Raw genomic sequence first — 20251 nt, 5'->3', positions numbered from 1 at the left:
TTATCTCTCACACTTGCTATTACTTATCTGTATCACCTCCTTTATCTCTAACTCTTTCCCCCTCTATATCCATCTCTCTCTCTCTCTCTCTCTCTCTCTCTCTCTCTCTCTCTCTATATATATATATATATATATATATATATATATATATATATATATATATATATATATATATATATCCTTTTGTCTACCTCTATTTTTCACATCCTATATCTTTATTTATCTCTCCATCTCCCCCTCTATGTATATATTAACCCTCTATCTCTCTATATCTTCACTATCTATACCACTCTCTTTCTCCCTCTCTATCTATTGAGTTATCTCTCTCTCTCTCTCCCCTCTTCTTCTCCTTATATCTTGATCTCTCCACCACTCTATCTTATCATCTATATCTATATCTATCTATCCCTCTCCCTCTACCCCCTCCCCCTCATCCCTCTCTCTCTCTCTCTCTATGTATATATATATCTTCCATCTTTATCTATCCATCTCTCATCTCTCTCTTTATCCCTCTCTATCTTTATCTCCTCCGTCTCCTTCTCTATTGTCCTTTCTATTTGTATCCCCAATCTCTATCTCCTTCTCCTTCTCATCCTTAATGCAAAAAATAGACCAATTTTTTATGATTAAGCTTCTACACCTTTTCGACATACACATTGCACACAAAAATGCAATTGCTAGTGTAAATATAGGTATACTAGTTTACATGCAAGTTTATCAGTTTTTGAACTATAAAGCGAAATAAGGCCCTTCTTCGAAGTGAACATGGGACTGGTCATCTAGCAATATTTATGTTAGATTTTGCGTCAGCATTACTTCTTTATCCGATAAAGAAGAAAGCTCGGGCAACGGAGTAAACAATTGAAGGGTAGGACAGTCATCTCTCTTGCAATAATTTAGAACCCTAAGAAGGGTTTAGGGTTTACCTAGTGACTTGCAGATTTTTAATGCTTTCTGAGTTTTTTCCGATTGCCGAAGAAATTCAAAGGTCCAAAGTGGTTTGATCTTTTCTTTTGGGTTTCTGTTCGTGTTTTTGCTCATCTTTTGCAATGGAGAACACAAAAAATGACAAAAAGCCCAAAGCTCCACCTCCTGTGAAACAAGAAAGAATCGAAAAAGCCGTAGATGCTCTGATGAAATGGGTAAAGTCTCAGCCCAAATATCAGAAACCCCAGCTTCTAGAACACGACGAGTTTTTGTACATGATCGTGACTTTGAAAAAAATTCCAGCCAAAGAAAGAACAAACCCTTATAAGATTCGGATGCCCAATCCCTTGTTTTCACTGGATGGAAGCCAAGAGATTTGTTTGATAATAAATGATGGTGAAAAGCGGACGTCTCGGGTTTCTTCTGAATTTGCCAAGGCGAAGATTAAAGAGGAAAGCTTGCCCATTTCAAAGGTATTGAAGTATTCAAAGCTTAAGACTGATTATAAGCCCTTTGAGGCCAAGAGGAAGCTTTGTGGGTCTTATGATATGTTCATGGCTGATCGATCCGTGATTCCATTATTGCCTAGGCATTTAGGGAAGACCTTTTTTAAGAAGAAGAAGCATCCCATTCCTGTGGATTTGAGCCACAAGCAGTGGAGGAGGCAGATTGAGCTAGCTTGCAGCTGTGCTTTAGTTTACCTTCGAGGGGGTACATGTTGTGTGGTGAAGGTGGGGAAGGTTTCTCAAGAAAGGGATGAAATCGTGCAGAATGTTAGTGCTGTGATCGATGGGCTTGCGGAGGTGATACCGAAGAAGTGGAAGAATGTTAGGTCTTTGCATTTGAAGATGTTGGAGTCTGTGGCTTTGCCAATTTATCAAGTTGTTCCGGAGAGGCCATTCAAGATTGAGGGTGTGGGAAGTGGGGCAGGATTGCAGGTTTCGGTAGAGGAATCCGAGAAAGAAGTACATGCTAGGGATTCTGAGGAAGGAGAGAAGAAGGCGTTCAAGAAGGGGCGGATCCATAATGTGCGGTACATGGACCATATGTTGGGGGACATGTCAGATGATCTTTTGGGTAACAAGGATCAGAACGAGGGTCTATTAGGTGATGATAATCAATACGATAGTTTTCTGGGTTATGAGGAGCAGAATGATGGTCTTTTGGATGATGAGGACCAGAAAGAGGTTGATTTACCGCTCTCCTCCGAGGTGGGCGAAAGTAAGGTTTTTTCAGGTGATGATGAATGTGACGGTAGGATTCCAAAGTCTACAGAGAAGAACGGATCTGGGAAAAAGATAGCAGGTGCCAGAAGGAGGAAGGATTCGATTATGGAGGGCAATTCAGGCTCTTTGAATGATGGAGATGTCATTGATTCAATGCAACCCAGTTTTTCTACCCCAGCTTCAGGGCACAGAAAGAAAAGCAAATCTATTGATAGTGGAAAAGCCTCAGCCAAGAAAGGAAAGACTAAAAATGTTGAAGATGGGACAGTCATGAATAGTGTCAAGGGCTCGGCAAAAATAGTGAAAAACAAACATTTTGAAGATGGAACAGTTACTGATGTCAAGTCCTCGGCGAAAAAATTGAAGATTAAAATTTTTGAAGATGAGGCGGTTACTGACAGTGTCAATGCCTCGGGAAAGAAAGGAAAGACTAAACTTTTGAGAGGAAAAGCTATTGCAGCTTGATAGGAGTGCAGTTTCAAGGTACTTCGATGGTCTTAGTGAATGCATAACTTTGACCATTATTCTGTACAATGACTAATTTTGTCCAGCTTTATAGCAAAGGGAACATTGCAATTCTTGTTAATCTGTAATGTTGGACACAACCACGTGTCTTATTTCAAATGCATCTGTTTTGATTGTCCTTGAATAGGTTTTGGGTAGTATGCTTCCTGTATCTATTAGGAATCTATATGCAGCTCACATTCTTAAGGATATGCTTTATTAGGAATCTATTAGGAATCTATATGCAGCTCACATTCTTAAGGATATGTTTTACTTATTCATCAAAAGAGGGAAAAGAGGGAAAACTTTTGTTCATGAGGCATTTAGCTTGATTATGTGCGATAGAATTCTTTCCACAATTCTAAAAACCAACATATGATGCAGTGCTTTCTATTTCACTGAATTTAAAATAATTGATTTGGCTACACCTAAAAATTTCAATTGTTTTTTAACCCTTTTGATAATGCGATAACTGGAATATCCCTTTTGGGTGATTTGACTTTATCTAAGCCAACCAATTAGGAGAGCTTTCTGTAACACGCCTAATAGTCGCATGATGCAACTATTTGTTTTTGAAATTCCACTTATGATGGGTGCTTCGCAGGGCCTTACTTTTTGAATCATGTCTCCAAAAATCTGTTATGAAATAATATTTACACCTTTGGCAGTATTTCTGTTGCCTACAATCTCCTTTTTTATCTATCAAGGTAATAACATCGAGTGTAGTAAGTTGGCTCAAATTCTTATTATCCCTTTCATTTGATTTCAGCATAAGTCATTGGGTTAGATGTTCAATTGATTCAATCTTGAATAACACAACTAGAACTGAACTGAACCTATGTGCTTAAGTTTCAGTAGACATAACTGTGTTCCTTCGTGTCCTTAGTAGGGCGAAGGCAGGAATTATGATACGATCTCTGTTATAATAGATCTTATGGAAATTGCAGACATTTTCGCCAACAGGTGTCAAGGATATTGCTCAAGTCAGTAGCAGGATCAATATTAGCCTGCCTCTTATTTAAGAGGCAATTCAAGGCATTTAGAACAACGCCCAGCGAGCTTTCAAAGGTTACTAGCTGGAACACCAACTTCAATGTTTCTCCCATCTATTTGTACTAATCATAATGTTGGCAAAATAAGGGTCATGCAAACAAGTTCAAGAGCAATCCATGGAAGAAACAAAATAGTTGGCTGACATGAATGCCATCCACTATACAGACTTATCCTGAGCTTAGTGCTAGGGCTGTATTATCATCAGCTTGTTGGTTATCAACTGGTTATCATAGAAATATGCAGACAACTAGCTTACATTGATACGAAGTATAGATATAAACATCAATCAGGTGTCTCCTTTCCTATTGAATTGGTTAACCAATATCCAGGCCTGTTTTTAATTACAAGAGGACATTTAAGACTCTAGGGTACTATGTGTCATGCTTTTTTTCAGGGATGATGCTGCATTAATGATGCTTCTGATGCTTTTCTGTGCACTACATGTTTCTATGGAACTGGAACCTATGAACAGCTGGCATGTTCATGCTTCTCTGAGGTACACAGCACAATGAAAAATACCAAATAGTTGACAAATTAGATCAAGATTTCTCAATTCAGGATAAAATTAAGAAAAAGATGCATAGAAACAACTTTTATAAAGGCCCTCTGCCCCTTTTGCAAGTGCTACTAAAAATATTCCAGGATAACAAATTCAAACTTTTAAAAATCTGTATATCCTCAGTCTTAGAAGAATACATCATAATGCAAAAAAGAGAAGCTTTCAGCTGAGCAGATTCTTGTTTAGTTTCCCTAGGAACCTGCTTAAAGATGTCACAATATATATATATATATATATATAGGTTTGAAAAATTTGTGATTATGGAACATTACCGTTGTCATTGTGATCAGTGATTGTGAGCATGCTATCCTTATTGTTGAACCACAGATGTTTGTGCTGTTGTTGACTTGCTGTCATTAATATTTATCAACATATATTGTTGTCATTACTTCATTTGTAAACATTGTTGTATTATTGAGATAATTGTTCGGTAATTTTTTCATTGCTACATATCAGCTGTTAATAATGTCATATCAGCTGAAATTGTTGTCATCATTATTGTCTTATGACATAACCATCCTTTTGTGATTAGTAAACATCTTATGATCACTAATCAGTAGCATTCGATCATTATTGTGATCTGTATCATTCTTGATCAATATGGTGCTCAAGCATTGTTATAAGCTATGTCACAAGGTTTGTCAAATTTAATTGATGAAGTTTAAAATTTGGTGAGCTTTAAAAAACTTACAAAATTGTTAAAATTCATCCAAAAATTTGTACAGACGAAGGGCGAAGGCTTTTTGAATTAGAATATATTTTGAAATAACGTTTTTATTAGGGGTTTTTGGATTTTTAAATTTTCTTATAACATAGCACTTAGGAGAAGTCAAGACACAGTGGAGTCTCTAAATGTTTGTTTCAACAATGACTTAATTCTTTGTCGTGTGAGTTGCAACCCTTCCTCACTTATTGCCTGATTCTTCAAATTAATTATATACTTCTTGCCTTTCTTTTATTTATTTATTTATTTTTTTAAGCAAGCGCTTTTGACTGGAGCTATGAACCAGTGAGATCACAAGGAGGACCTCATCTCTGAATCGAGGGCCAAGGCATCCTCTTTGAAGCATCCTACACAGCCTGAGAGCACAGTTGTCAATTTCCTAGCCAACGAACAGAGAGCAATCGACCAGCGAGCATCGGGGGGACCAAGAGCACACTCCAAATTTATCAATCACTCCGCGGCATGCACCAACAGCGAACTACCTCTCCGGCCAAAGCAAACCTTTGTCTGCCAAGTCAGCAGACCAGTGCAGCGACGAACGATGGGGGCGGAGAGGGGCCAAGCCCTGTGCATCGAACTCACGACCTCCATTGAGGGAGGCTCGCAGCTGTACCGCTGCGCTATGGGGTGAACCCCATATACTTCTTGCTTTTGTTTTCAATATAGAGAGTATTCTTTTTCTAGTTGCAGTTAGCCTTGTTTGCTACCAACCAACCACAACCCAATAGTGCATCGTACACTTTCTTTCATGATGAGATGACTACAAAAAACAATAAAAATGTTTGAGTTTCAACAAGTACCTTTTGGGCCATTAAAATTTTTAGTAACTTGATTCCTTGTTGGTCTGCAGCCACCAATTGAAAAGTTGGGGACTAGATGAGTAGTTGGCTTGCCCAAGTTTCTCCAAGTTGCTTTCAGAAATATGTTCACATTAGATTGGTCATCATCAATTCTGTTAGCGAGGTTTCTTCCATGGATCTCCATTGTAATGTCCCCTCTTGGGATGATCCTAGATCTTGCCCTAAATTCACAAGTTCAATTGAAATAAAGAATGTAATATAGTTATCAACATAAATCCTGGTTTAGGTCCTGCAACCATGTTAGATAATATTTGAAATATAAGTCATAAGACCATTCATTTCTATTAGGGTTAGGGAACCAACAACAAATATAAATACGTATATATGTGTGTGTGTGTGTGTGTGTGTGTGTTTGTGTGTGTGTGAATAATCATCTTAACCCACTTAGATAAACCAGGCAACTTGTTGATCTGAGAAATCAAGCATCAATAGTTCCTTTTCCCTTAATCAACCATAGTAGGGTTTGGAGAGGAAAGCCATAAAGGGTGCCTGGTTATTGTTCAGCTCAATTAAATCCAATAGTGTGCAGTGTCTAACCAAGACAACTCATCCCTTGGCCCACAAGCGGCAAGAACATCCACCTTGATGATTCCATCCCTTGGGGTGGCCTGCTTAATTTGAGGGAACCTGGGTCATTGAGGAAGATTGTTCAGCCCAATTAAGGCCAAGAGCGTGCAGTGTCTAACCAAGACAACTTGCCCCTTAGCCCACAGGCAGCAGGAACATCCATCCTTGGTGATTCCATCCCTTGGGGTGGCCTACTTAATTGGGGGGAACCCTGTCTACGACCTCTTCCATTCCCTCCATTCCTGTAATGATTATTTATAGGAATACAAAATGGACAAACTTGAAGAAACATACTAGATTTACAAAGTTTATTAATAACTTGATACAAAATCTACATTAAAGATTATAGATGTGTGACATTATTGCCCCTATTGTGTACCAAATACTTGCTGGTGTATAATTCTCATTTTTTTCTTATTACAGCGTGATCAGCTGCTTATACTCAGATTTATATATCTATCAGAAATCCTCTTCTTTGGTTATTATTGTTATAGGTGGTTGTCATTATTCTGAATTCACTCAGAATTCACATCTCTATTCCCTTCCAAATCTGTTTATAACATATTCTTATATTTGCTGTTGTACCTTACGAATCTGCTCTTAACCGATTTATCATATATTCTACCTGCAAATCTCACATATATTTCTTCTCGATGTCTTTTAATTATATGATATTATCTTTAGAAACTTTCTGCATTCAAACCTATAACATAAATTTCTGTTCTGAAATCTGGTTTTATTCCTTTCTAGATCAAATGACTTGTCCATGTGTTTTCCACCACCTTCGCTAACTCCCATCTCCTCCTTACTTATACTTTCTTCACACCTTTTAATCAAGAGAGGTGTCTCTTCCAAGGAAGGTGACTTCATGAGGGGTCTGCCTTTATTTAACTTAATCCTGTTTTAAACTTAAAATGCATCTTTCTCATAATGTAATCACTGCACTTCATAAATATATTTGTTGCCTTAACATTTTCTCTTTTCTACCCTCCATAACTTTGTCAATTTAAACCTTATTAATATAGGATTTAGAGTGAAATGGCTATCTAGCCGATAGGATGGCCGTTTTACTAGTGTTAAAAGTGTTTTGACTGTTAAAGAAAAGAGCTGTTTGGTCAGCTGGATAATAGACACCGTCGATTTGGAGCACATGCAATAGGTCAGTCGGCCCATGATATTTAATTTCATTTTTCATAATGCAAAAGACTCTAAAGGAAAGGTTGGCCATTATTAACTTTAAATGGCTTTGTCTTAACCTTGGTTGGCCCTTGATATGGTTTAACCTAGGTCAGCCTTCTTCAAGGAAATATTATTATTTTTCCTTTTAATTTGGATGCCTGGTTTTATATAAGGCAGGGATATGGTAATGTTGCTATCTGTATGTGTATGGTGGGGGCATGACAGTCTGCCCTCACCAAGGTAGCTTGTCCTCAAGCAATTTTGTATTGGGATGATATGGAAAGAATGTTCAAGATGACGAAACGATTTGGTGTTTGAAACTTCTTTCTTCACAATTTAACTTTTGTTGCACAACTCTGATATTATCACATACATATTACATGCCTTTGATTCAAAGTGTGCTATCCTAAAACATAACCAATAATTGGAAATTTGTAAGGTTAGTAAATTTAAGACAAGTTTTCTAATCCCTTGAGAGAAGGAACAAGATCATTTTGTAAAAGCATCAATGTTATTAGCAAGAGATTTGGTTGGCCTTGCCATGGATATCTCTTTCCACATATTAAGATGAGGATTAGAAGCATGACACACATCTATGCCCTTAGTGGTGAAATAATTGCGCTAACAATACATTATAAAATGGAGACCTTATGATGTTAGGAATTAGTTCATTGAATCTCATTGTTTGTATGGTAGTTGTACCTGTTGATGTGGCTAAAGTCGCTCTTTGACTCTCTCTGGTCAACACAGAATAGAATGTTGAGTATCATATCCTCTCTTGAATAAGGAGATCCCTAATGCTGTTTTAGATGATCAAAGGGGACAGCCTCAAGGTTCCAATTGTTAGGTCTTAATGATGGGATAACTCGGCGGTTCTGATGTGTTTTGTTGGTAAACACAAAGGGGCTTACATTTACAACAAGCTGGCCTGCATTTGACGATACTACAATTCTTAGACTGGGGGAAATAAAAGCAAAAGGATAGGGTTTAGGGATCCTAAGTACAATGGTGATAACAGTTGGTGCTACGGGTAGATAGATTTCCATAAACTAATCCTTGTTTTGCTAGAGACACCCTCACAACTCAACAAGAACAGTGCATGTTCCAAGGGAATGAAGGATTTTCAGACTGGAGGTACTTATTTAGGCACCCAATTCTGGCATAGCCTAAGACAAACACCTACAATTGAACTAAGCACAATTATGAGGTTTAGACTAACCATACACGGTGACCTATAATCAGCGGGCCCCCAATGGTATGAGCCCGAAACCTCATCAAATACCCTCACACTTCGCCATTAAAATCACTGAACTCTAATTCTAACCAGCTAAAGGGAAGCCATGCAAACAAGAGAAAACAAAAATAACAAACACCACATTTCCATGTTCATATATTGATTTCAACTGCCATTACAACAATTTCTTCCAGCAGTCCTATTCTATTTGACTTCTCATCTGCAAATTGCTTCTAACTATTCTAACCTCTAACTCCTAAAAATCTAACTATCTAGAAACTCTAGAATCTAACATTTTACAAAAGAGAGGCTTTGCCTTTCATATAGATTTTACAATTTTGATTCAAAGGTCAGGATTGAAACCATCCAGTGGCTGCAATCTGCCTTCTAGAAGCTTGGCAGCTTTAACCCATGCCTAGTAACCTTCATGACTTTCTAGCTGCCATCTTCAACCACTTCCTCAGCTACTGGCCACTGTTCTACATCAATTTGGAATTTTGGTTAATCAGGTGGCTGGGAATAACTGACCTGTGCCCCTTTGTTTTAAATGCATTAATGGGGCCCACAGGTAGCTGTTTTACAACAAGACAATATTGTTTTACAAACAAAATGACTTTCTGGAAATTTTTTGGGTCCTGACTTGATGGCACGCTCTTCAATGCTTTGTGATCACCATGCTCGTGTTTCGTCTTCACTTTCTGGCTTGATCACGATCGCATCTTCAATCGGCGTTTTAGGTTTCCCCTTGGCTCATTCCAACGGCATTGACCTACAAAAGCAAGTTCAACATGAATCAATTACCTTGAAAAATTTAAGTAGTTTTAACAAATATTAAATGTTGTCAAGGCAATGTTGGGCTTCGAAAATGAAAGATGTTTACTTTTAAACAATTCGAACCTCCTTTACTTCATTTTACTTTTGACTCAAGATCACACCACTTTAAAGAGAAAAGTTAGGCAATTTGGAACAAAAGTGCCAAAAAAGTTCCTTTTCATGATTTCATTTAATGTTTTTCTTTTAGGGAAAACCTAGGCATTTTGAAGGCAAAGTGCCAAAAGGTTCCCCCTCATTTTTTCATTTCTTATTTCACTTGTCTTTTTGCCAACTCAAGGAGAAAGTTTGGCGATTTTCTTTTCTCAATCTTATTAAGGGAAAACTTAGGCGATTAAAGGGTAAAGTGTCAAAAGTTTGATTTTATAAAAAAACCTTGAGGCACTTGAATCTATTGACTCTCCTTTCATTATTCTTATTTTATCGGCTCCTTAGTGAAATTTTCAGCCATGTGAGGCGATTAAAAATACACTCATTTTAAATGTTTCGATTTGTCGTAACCTTTAACATTGCCTCCCTCCATCGGCATTTTTTTGGTGGTTAAGAGGGGAAATAAGACACTTTATGTTCGAATCCCCAAAGTTTATCTTATATCAACTTTCTTTTATGAATGTTGACTTTTGGGGGGGGAGGTGTGGTTATTGGGCCACAAAAATCATTGAACTTTCTCCTATTTAGATGAGCTAGGAGATTTCTCGATGATTTTAGGATCATTTGTAAAAAATACAATAAATGTGAATGCCTGATGCTTTATCTTTTCTTGCCTTTGCCTTGGCTTGGGAGATTTTCGACGAATGCAAAGGGTTTGGAACAATGGAATTTCGTGCCCTTTGCACTTTTCACGTTTTTAATCCTTTAAGCCAAATTTGGGTCTTTTTTCGGCGAATCCAGACAAAGCAAATGCTACCTTTTCTCTTGTTCTTGGCCTTGAAGGGTGAAGTTGAGTGCAACGAAAGGAGGGTCTGACCTTAGCATTTTGTTATAAGTTAGGTATTTTGATGGGACTTTGCAGAGAGTGATAAGCTCATAAAAGGTTCGAACTTTTCCTATGGCCCTCTCTCTCTCATTCTCAAGTAGACTACACAAAAAAAATGGGGGTCCCCTGTGAAGCAGGTGTGTGTGTGCAAAATGCACAATAGTATCCTGACACAATTGTTGGAGAGAGAGTAAAATGTTATCAGTTTGATTGTATAACATTTGTAAGGAGCCTGACATCGTGAGAGGTTCAATCATGCTTAGTACAATTTTTTTGAATATGGTTTGAGTGATGTTCCACCACGTGTGATAAGCAGTTTGTGAAATGATAAGTACTGTTTGGAGTTAGAGAATAGAAGAGCTTTTGGTACAAAGAGTATTAAGTACAACTTATGACTGCAGTAGTGATCTTGAGGAAACCCTAAGTGATGTTTTACTCCATTACATACTGTTCAAATATGTCTAGGTTTCTTGCTTGATAAGCTATGGGATGATTATATCTAAGACAAAGTTGAGAAACTTAATGACAACTAGAGTGATAGATTTCCTAACAATGTACAAGGGCCTGTACCATTTTATGAAGGGTGTTTGATCAATTAGATAGTTCTAGAAGTAGTTATGAAAAGTTAATAATAACTACACTTAAGTTGATGTCAATACTGTCTATATAAAGAATATTTAAGACCAAGAGTAATAAACATGAAGCTTCTGTTTGTTAGTTTTATATTGTAAATGGCTATTATTATCTTTGTTTGACAATATTCTCAACATCTACACTTAAGTTGATGTCAATATTGTCTATATAAACAATATTTAAGACCAAGAGTAATAAACATGAAGCTTCTGTTTGTTAGTTTTATATTGTAAATGGCTATTATTATCTTTGTTTGACAATATTCTCAACATATGACAATTTATAGGCAAACTTACTATGCTTATCGAGTTCTTAAACCATCACTTCTTGGTGTTTGAGCATTTTTATTCTCACACATTCTTCTTTCCTATCCTTTGACATACACTCTTAAGTATTTTTATGGCATTGTAACATTCAACAATCCCTATGTTGATTTTACTAATGTCTTGCTAGTGCTATTTAGGGGATTTCGAAGTATATGAGCGTGAGACTCATGCTTGCAAAAAGAAGGGCCTTGATGGTCTAAGACATGCACCCCATTTTAATTTGAATGCAAGATATGGCTCTTAAAATAGTTACTAGTACTCATAAAACACCCATGGAAAAAACTTGATGAAAACACAGTAGACATTGTAATGTCCCCCCTAGAATTTGCCCTAAGATCACAATTGCAACAAATTAGGGTTAGGTTATGTCTTACCAAATAAGTATCTCTTTAGTGATGCAATCTTGGATTTGAATCCTGCATTTACAACATGAACAACATATGCAAATATATATGTTTAATTATTGGGGTTAGGCAATTACATCATATTCATAGATCATCAATAATGCAAGTATGTTAGGGTTTGGGAGAAAAGACATGATGGGTTCGCTTGAAGCCATTTCTACACCAAGCCCAAGAGTGTATGTCTACCACAGCCCTCTTGTTTGCTTGATGGCTTGTATCTACTGTCCCCATCAATGGCTCATCTCCCTAAAGACACTTGCCATCTTGTTGAGTTGGGCGGGGGTTGTAAGTGGGTTACTTGGCTCTCTACGTAAGTGGCCTTTGGTCCTAGGAGCCATTATGGTCAACTCTAGAATGGCCTGCTTACTTAGCCATGTATGCCCCTTTTGCTTACACCCCAGGCCCTTCCTACAAGATGGGATTCATGCAATCAAGCATATCTTATATTCTATTGGAACATACACTTAAGCATTAGCTATTATGCATAAGCAACAAGTGATTGTAAGAAGGATAGTGCTGAGGAAGACAGATCTAATATAGTATCAGTTTGGCATATTATGCCTGATCTGAAAATAAATTCACTTTGGTTTATATGCTGTTCAACCTCTATGAGCCGATCCTGGACAGAAGTACTGTTATGCTGAATGCTTCGATCTTCCTTGGCAAATGTATTTATTTTCTTACTGTGCTTGGAATCTGATTCTTCTTGAATTCGATGATGATCCTCTTCCATTAATTGCTTACTCTTTTTATACCTTCATATCTCATTGAGGAGACACATCTCTTTGGAAAGAGATATCCATTAAAAGTTAAAACGGGTCATGTCTCCTCATTGCTGTCTTATTATTCAAATCAGATCTGTACTTCTGATTATTCATTACAATGCTTATTTTTCTATTCCCCAAGTTGATCTTCCATGGATGTATTCCTCAAATGAAATCTTCTCCCCTTTATATCTTCCCATGTGAGGGAGAGTCGCACCTCTTCATCATACCTGCCCTTTGCAAGGGTCACAACCTTTATTAATTATCACCCTTTGAAAGAGTTACGACCCTTCATTTCTGCCCATTCCTTTCTACTTCCATCAATGCCTCCTTGTTTCACATGCTCCCTTCTTTCTTCTTCCTCCCCCCATCCTCCTTTCAAATGAGGTTCTCTTCTCCCTTTTATATCTCATGTTTGAGGGAGTCACAACTTCTCATTTCATGCCTTTTGACCATTCATTAAACTTAATCAACTTTTGCATACATTAGGAAGGCACACACACATTTAGTAAACACATAAGATACAAATCATATATACAAAGGTACACATACAAAACATACATGGAGTAAACATGCTGAAAACACGTCAAACATAAATACACAAGGCATAGAGATAAATACACGCAAGGCATGAAGTGTATGTGTAAGGCATGAATCATACACATGAATACATGTAAGGCGTAAAGCATGAAGGGCATAGGAATACACTAAGGCATGAATCATACATATGAAATGTACTCATGGAGTAAATATGTTGAAGACACATTAGTCGTGAAGCAAACACATAAATACACATAAGAAACAAGGCATGCATACAAACCACATGCTGAAAACATATCAAACATGAAACAAGCATAAGGTATACGTGAGAAAAGCATGCATATAAAATGCACATGGAGTAAGCATGCTCAATGCGCATTAGACACGAAATAGTTAAAGGCACACACATATATTGAAATGCAATATTGGCCTACTTGAAACACAAGTAAATGAATCTCAAAGTAGGTTTATCCCACAGGTTGGTAGGATTAAAGCTTTGATACCAATTGTAATGTCCCCTCCTGGGATGATCTTGGATTTTGCCCTTAAATCACAAGTTCAATTGAAATAAGGAATGTAATATAGCTATCAACATAAATCCTGATTTAGGTCCTACAACAATGTTAGATAATATTTGAATATAAGTCATAAGACTATTCATTTATATTAGGGTTAGGGATCCAACAACATATATATATATATATATATATAACTATGCACCCTGTTGATCTTGAAATGAAGCATCAATAGTTCCATTTCCCTTAATCAACCATAGTAGGATTTGGAGAGGAAAACCATAAAGAAGCCTGGTTACTGTTTAGCCAATTAAGCCCAAGAGCTTGCAGCGTCTAACCAAGACAATTCGCCCCTTGGCCCACAAGCGGGAGGAACATCCACCTTGACGATTCCATCCCTTGGGTTGGCCTTCTTAATTTGAGGGAACCCAAGTCATCAAGAAAGACTGTTCAGCCCAATTAAGCTCAAGAGCGTGCAGCGTCTAACCAAGACAACTTGCCCCTTGGCTCACAAGCGGCAAGAACATCCATCCTTGATGATTCCATCCCTTGGGGTGGCTTACTTAATTCGGGGGAACCTTGTCTACCACCTCTTCCCTAATGTATTTCCTTCCATTTCCGTAATGATTGTTAATAGAAATACATAATGGACAAACTTGAAGAAACATACTAGATTTTGTCATGCCCCGTCTTGACATCCCATATACAACAAACCTGAACGTGAAATTGTCTTACGAAGTAAGACTTCACAATTTCATAAATCAAACACAATCGCTTATCCCATGACATCGGGCTTGTTAGACAATACAAAACATCACAGCATCAGCCTAAAGGATTGGATGTCTTCTATAATGCAGTGATCATATTCATTATAATTGATTAGTTAATAGAGGTGCGATTACATTCATAACAACTGATTAGTTCACATGGATTAGCAAAGGGGCAGTGGTCAACCATGAAAGAGTGCCTCCCTCACAATCATTGCAACCTGTGGAAAGGTTCATGACTCTCCAATGTCTAGTGAAAGATATAAGGGATCACTCCAGTGCCCAGATCAGATTATCAAACATCAGCAAAGATACTTCATTCGCACCAGACCTGATTAAATAGTAACATATCAAATTCATGTGGTATGCAGAATTCATATCTCAATACATCTATGTGTTTATAATAATTATATGTGGGTGGATGTTTATATATCTAATAGATGCATGAATTGTTACATATAATAGACGTATATCTATGCACTTGATAATATATGAACCACTATATACCTATAATAATCGGTCTTGCTAGGGTAGGAAAGGGAGTGCAAGGAGGGGGAACGACATACAAGCCTCACTAGGTACACCACCTCATGAGAATTGTTAAGGACCACATGAGGGCAAGGGGGACAGAGATTTTGCTCTTGGGCCTAGGGTCGAGTTAAGGGCTACGAACCCTATATTGGTCAATTGTTGAGGTGAACTAGAAGGGATCCTCAATCATAGGAGGAGAAAAGGATTGCATGGTAGAGAGGTACAGTGTATAAGCTCCACTAGGTATACCACCTATGAGCATGGTTAAGGACCACATGAGGCCAAGGGGGACGGAGTTTCGGCTCTTGGGCCTAGGGAAGGGGATATTTAGGGCACCTTATCATGTCCCTCCCATCTCAACCCTCGTTATGGTTGAACCCCCATGTAATCATTTACGGATTTTTGTGTGTTTTCAACCTCTTTCTGATTTTCAGCCGTGTCAAGCACATGTGATGGTCATTTAATTCTTTTAATTTGTTTTAACTTCTACTTCTTTAATTAGAAGACAGAGGTAGCCTTTTAGTTGTTTTTACTTTGTAAGCTTTTTAGATTTTTAGTTCTCACTTAAAACAAATTGTTCTTTTTATAGAACAGTGTCTTGTAAACATCTATATATACGTTGTATATTTGTTAAATAAATCACACAATTATTTTTCATGGTTCAGTCACTCAGACTTTCCCTCTTCAAAGATCAATAAGCCAAGGCTGCCCCTTAGCTCCCTTGCTTTATGTACTCATTTACTTGAAAAAGAGATTTACATCTTAAACAGGAGTTCAAACTGTCTAATGCTTTGATCAATGCTATTCACGAAGTCCAAGAAGTTGTTTCTCTAGATCTTCAATTGAAACTTTCTACTCCTATTGCTTGCAACTTTTTTAAAGATGGAGGTGGCTGCTAGGCTGTAACATAGCAATTTTTCCTCTTAAGCTAATTTACCATAAACTTTTCTTCCAATTCAATTACAACCAAGGCTAAATCTGAAATGGCGAGTGAATTGGTCCGAGTCCAAGTGGTTCAGCTTGAGCCTTGCTATTTGGAAATCCAAAGTTGAAGCTAAAGCACAATTCCTTGCATGGAAAATCATCCATTATAAAGTTGCTGTGGGAAAATCTCTTTCCTTTCTCCCTACCCTTTCCACCAAATATCTGTTTTGCCATATGGAGACCATCAAACATGCCTTTGGGTTTTGTAAACATGCTCAGCAAATTTGGCAAAAAATTCATAACTTGTTTAGCTGTTATATTTAATAGAAAACTAAATTGGAGATCAGCTTTGTTAGGACTGCACTGCTCTCAGAATTTGTTATCAGAATCTTTTCGTCAATGTATTTTACTATATATTTGGCTTATAAGATGCAAAGCTGTTTTTTCTAATGCCTTCACTCCTACGGAAGTTATTATGCATGGTTTATTTTCTTGTATTATGTTTTAGCAGTCCTCTTTTGCTAAATCCTTGAAAGAGAAAATCAGCTACAACCTTGAGCTCAAGACACAATTTTATCAAGTTCAGTCCCAGTTGGTAGCTTTTGCTAAGGATCACTATGGTTCTCTTCTCACAACTACGAATCTCATTGCAGAGTAGCATGTACTTGATACCCTTGGAGAGAAATGATTTCATTCTTATTGTCATCTGAAATCTGCACTTTATTGTTTTAAGATTTCATGCTGTTATGCTCCTCGTTGTAAAGCTCATGTTTAGTTGTAGTCAATTCTATAGCTCTTTCAAGGTCTTTCTCTTGAAAGACATCTCCTTTGTATATTATATATTTTATTAATATGAATGCATGTTTCCAATAAAATAAATAAATAAAATCATAGTTACAAGCCTCACCAAAACTCACCTGGACCATGTGAGTCTTGAAGTGGGTGAATGTTTTGAGGCCAAAGATTTGAGACTCAGGTAAATGGGAAGTTGGTCAAACTTGTTGAACCTGGCAAGCCCATTGATGTGAAAATCAGAAAAAAAGGAATAAGAAATTGAAAACACTCAACTATGAAAGTATGAGAGCTTAAGCATTTTTTGAAAGATTTGAAAGAGTTTTGGAGTTTGGTTAAAGGTAATGAAATTACGAAAAATGGCATGTGCCATGAAGGTTTTTATGTTTGTAAAGGCTTTAATTTGGGCTTGGTGGTGGGGGCTCTGCTCCCTTGAACTAACCCTTGCCCTATTTTGTGATAGGGAGCACACCAAGGGCACTTCCCTCAAACCCCACGAGGGTTGCTGCCCCCAGATTCCCAACTTGCCCTAGATCCACACAAGGGGTCCTACCCCGCAGCTTCATTGGGGGCTGCTTCCCTGACTACCTTTCTGTTTTTTATTCGCTCTCTATATCTGTATGCCAATAAAATGCCTTTTTGTTTCAAAACAACAGGTTTATCTCTCTTTTCTTTTGCATCTTTCTATTTTTTCCCAATAAAATTTTAATTTTTTGAGAAAAAATCTTATACTTTTGGTTTGCTGACTTTTTCTCCAAAAGATTTTTGTTAATATGGACAATAAACAATACAACACATCTCAAGAGTTGATCAACATTGAACCCAATCCCAGCCACAACTATCTACATTTACTTCTGGATGTATGAACTTTTAACAATTTGATATGGTAATGTGTACAGTGTAACGAATCATCTCTATATAGCATCCATGGAAATACATGCAATTTTGACCAGCTATACGCTTCATCTTCATTCAATTTCGACCAGCTATACGCTTCATCTTCATTCAATTTCCACATAGAAATTACTTTCAGAGGCACCTCAATTGCATTCTCATTATGCCGAATTAATTCTCAAAAAACAATGTTTTATAACCCATCCTGAATTTTGTTCATCTTGTCTCTGTGGTTGCCTAATAAATATCTCAATGCTTTGCTGCTATATCAAATACTGCATGCAACATCAACACCGTCCCGACCAAAGCCTAAGTAGGTTATACTAATCCAATAAAACCTTCCTCTAGAATATGCCCCCTTTCCCCGCGGGTAATTCTATATTGGTATTTTCATAGCCAATTTGTTCCAGATGCCCTTCGTTTACATTTCCATCACCATGTTTCTCTCTCCATGAGGGCACTATCTAGTCCTGTGACTAAGATCCAGGTTCTTTTGGAGGCATTAAAATCCAACCCAATTAAATCAATTTTGTCTAGGGTATGAAAGGGAAGAGTTTTGAATGCCCCAGTAAAAGGGTTGCAGTTGAATAGAGCAGGGTATTCTCCCTCCATATGACCAGAACAGAGAAAACAACTGCGGGGAGTCACTACACTGATCAATTCATATGGGAAAAAATACTACTAAAAGCCTGCACTAAAATGGAGCAAGTACTGTTTGCAATAGACACGTCTTCATGGGCCATGTTTACAATAGCAGAGAGACAATATGCCACTAATAAGAAAGACAAGGAATGAATATGGAACAATGGTCGATGATAACCTTTGAAAGTTGTTTGCAGGAGAAAGATGATATTTATGTCCCTGAGAAAAAAGGTGGAATCATGTGGTACCCTGTGGAATTGCTCAGGTTCGTCATTTGATGTGTCCAACTCCAGGCAATTTTGGGACAGAAAAGCGGTACCCTGTGCCATAACATAGGAAACCCGATTCCAAGTCCATAACTTTGAACTGTACCCAAATTTGGTGGGTTTCCAGTCTGACTTGGTAAAAGCTGCAAAAGAGTCCCAACAATCCAAGCAGAACACTGACCCATATGTCCATCCATGGTTGCCCAGACCAACCCATCCATCGTGGCCCAGACTACCTGATCCATCAGGTAACTTATGGTGGATTCACCAATTGCCATTAACAGATCAGCATGTAAAGACCTTAAATAAAAAAGATAGAAAACTAACAACTCATAATGTGGAAAGGAAGCATTTAATATGAAATTCTTCATGACATTATTTTTTGCATCGTTGGTGTATTGCAAACAATTACAATTTATAAAATGAATTAAACTGCTGAAGCTGTCAAAGACATGCATGACCTAAATCTGTCAAGCCTTTTTCAAGAGAGAGGAGTTTGTCACTAGATCACAAATGAGCTCTTAAGAGAGATTAATGGTATGGTATGTATTATAATTAATGGAAAGTGGAGTCGCATTAAAATTCTTAAGCTGACGTATCATTAATGACTAAATTAGATAAGCAAACAACTCATAATGTGAAAATGAAGCATTTAATATGACATTCTTTATGATGTTTTTTCTTGTGTTTTTGGCACGTGTTACAAACAATTATTACAATTTCTAAAAATGAATAAAATTACTGAAGCTGTCAAAGACATCGTGCAGACATGCATGATCTAATTTGTCAAACCTTTTGCAGGAGAGAGGAGTTTGTCGCTAGATCACAGATGGGCTCGTAAGAGAGATTAATGATACGTGTTAAATTAAAAGGACAGTGGAGTTAGATTCAAAATTCTTAAGGTGACATAACATTAATGATTAAACTGCATAGCAAATCGGCTAAAAGTACCCTTAAATTCAAAGTAGTGAGGTAAATATTGGTGAAAGCTCGTTCTTACTTTTGTTGTCAAGTGTTGCATGCAGATGAGAATTTGTAACATATTTTTTATATACAGATTATGAATATGTGAATGACAAATATGAAATGTTTTAGGGGCATTTTTTGAGCTTGAACATGGTCATTTACATTAAATGTAGTGCATTCACGTGTGAGCAGGAAATAGATTCAAATGCTTCTAAATCAGCCTTCTTTATGATAACTGGTTCATTGTTATAAAATTTCAATTTGCGCCTTTTAAATAATCCTCAAATACTCGGGGAACATGAAATGTAAAATGCATCTGGACGTATCATTTGAAAGTGAAGTTGATTCCTGCTAAGAAACAAGACAAAAAATTTGAGTTGTAGATTATGCACATTAATTGAAAAATAAAAAATGTTGGTGTAAAATTAAATAGTGGCAAAATCAACATAATACAATATCTGCTAATTTTCTAGTTTATTCATGGAAAGGCCTGTTTATGAGAAAGAGGCAACTTTTTGTTTTCTTTGGTTGAAATTATTTTCGAGCCAGGTTTTGAAGGTTGGGAGGGAGTTTTTGGTTTAACAGTAACTTGGGCACCAATCTTGCTGTTGGAACCACCTCCATCCAAAATGAGTTTAGACTATACA

General features: G+C 37.2%; 1 protein-coding gene across 1 annotated transcript; it reads left to right on the top strand.

Annotated features, from left to right (window-relative positions):
• The first annotated feature begins 791 nt into the window (after positions 1-791).
• Positions 792-19747, top strand: LOC131036704 (uncharacterized). Its single transcript, XM_057968663.2, has 2 exons — positions 792-2636; positions 19440-19747. Exon 1 carries the CDS (start codon positions 1050-1052, stop codon positions 2616-2618), a length of 1569 nt encoding a protein of 522 aa, XP_057824646.2. The 5' UTR covers positions 792-1049; the 3' UTR covers positions 2619-2636; positions 19440-19747.
• Positions 19748-20251: the final 504 nt, after the last annotated feature.

Source organism: Cryptomeria japonica, chromosome 10 (genome assembly GCF_030272615.1).
Source record: "Cryptomeria japonica chromosome 10, Sugi_1.0, whole genome shotgun sequence".
In the NCBI taxonomy this organism is placed as follows: Eukaryota; Viridiplantae; Streptophyta; class Pinopsida; order Cupressales; family Cupressaceae; genus Cryptomeria; species Cryptomeria japonica.
Note: the sequence above shows the minus strand (reverse complement) of the source record. Positions and strands in the feature narration are given on the sequence as shown.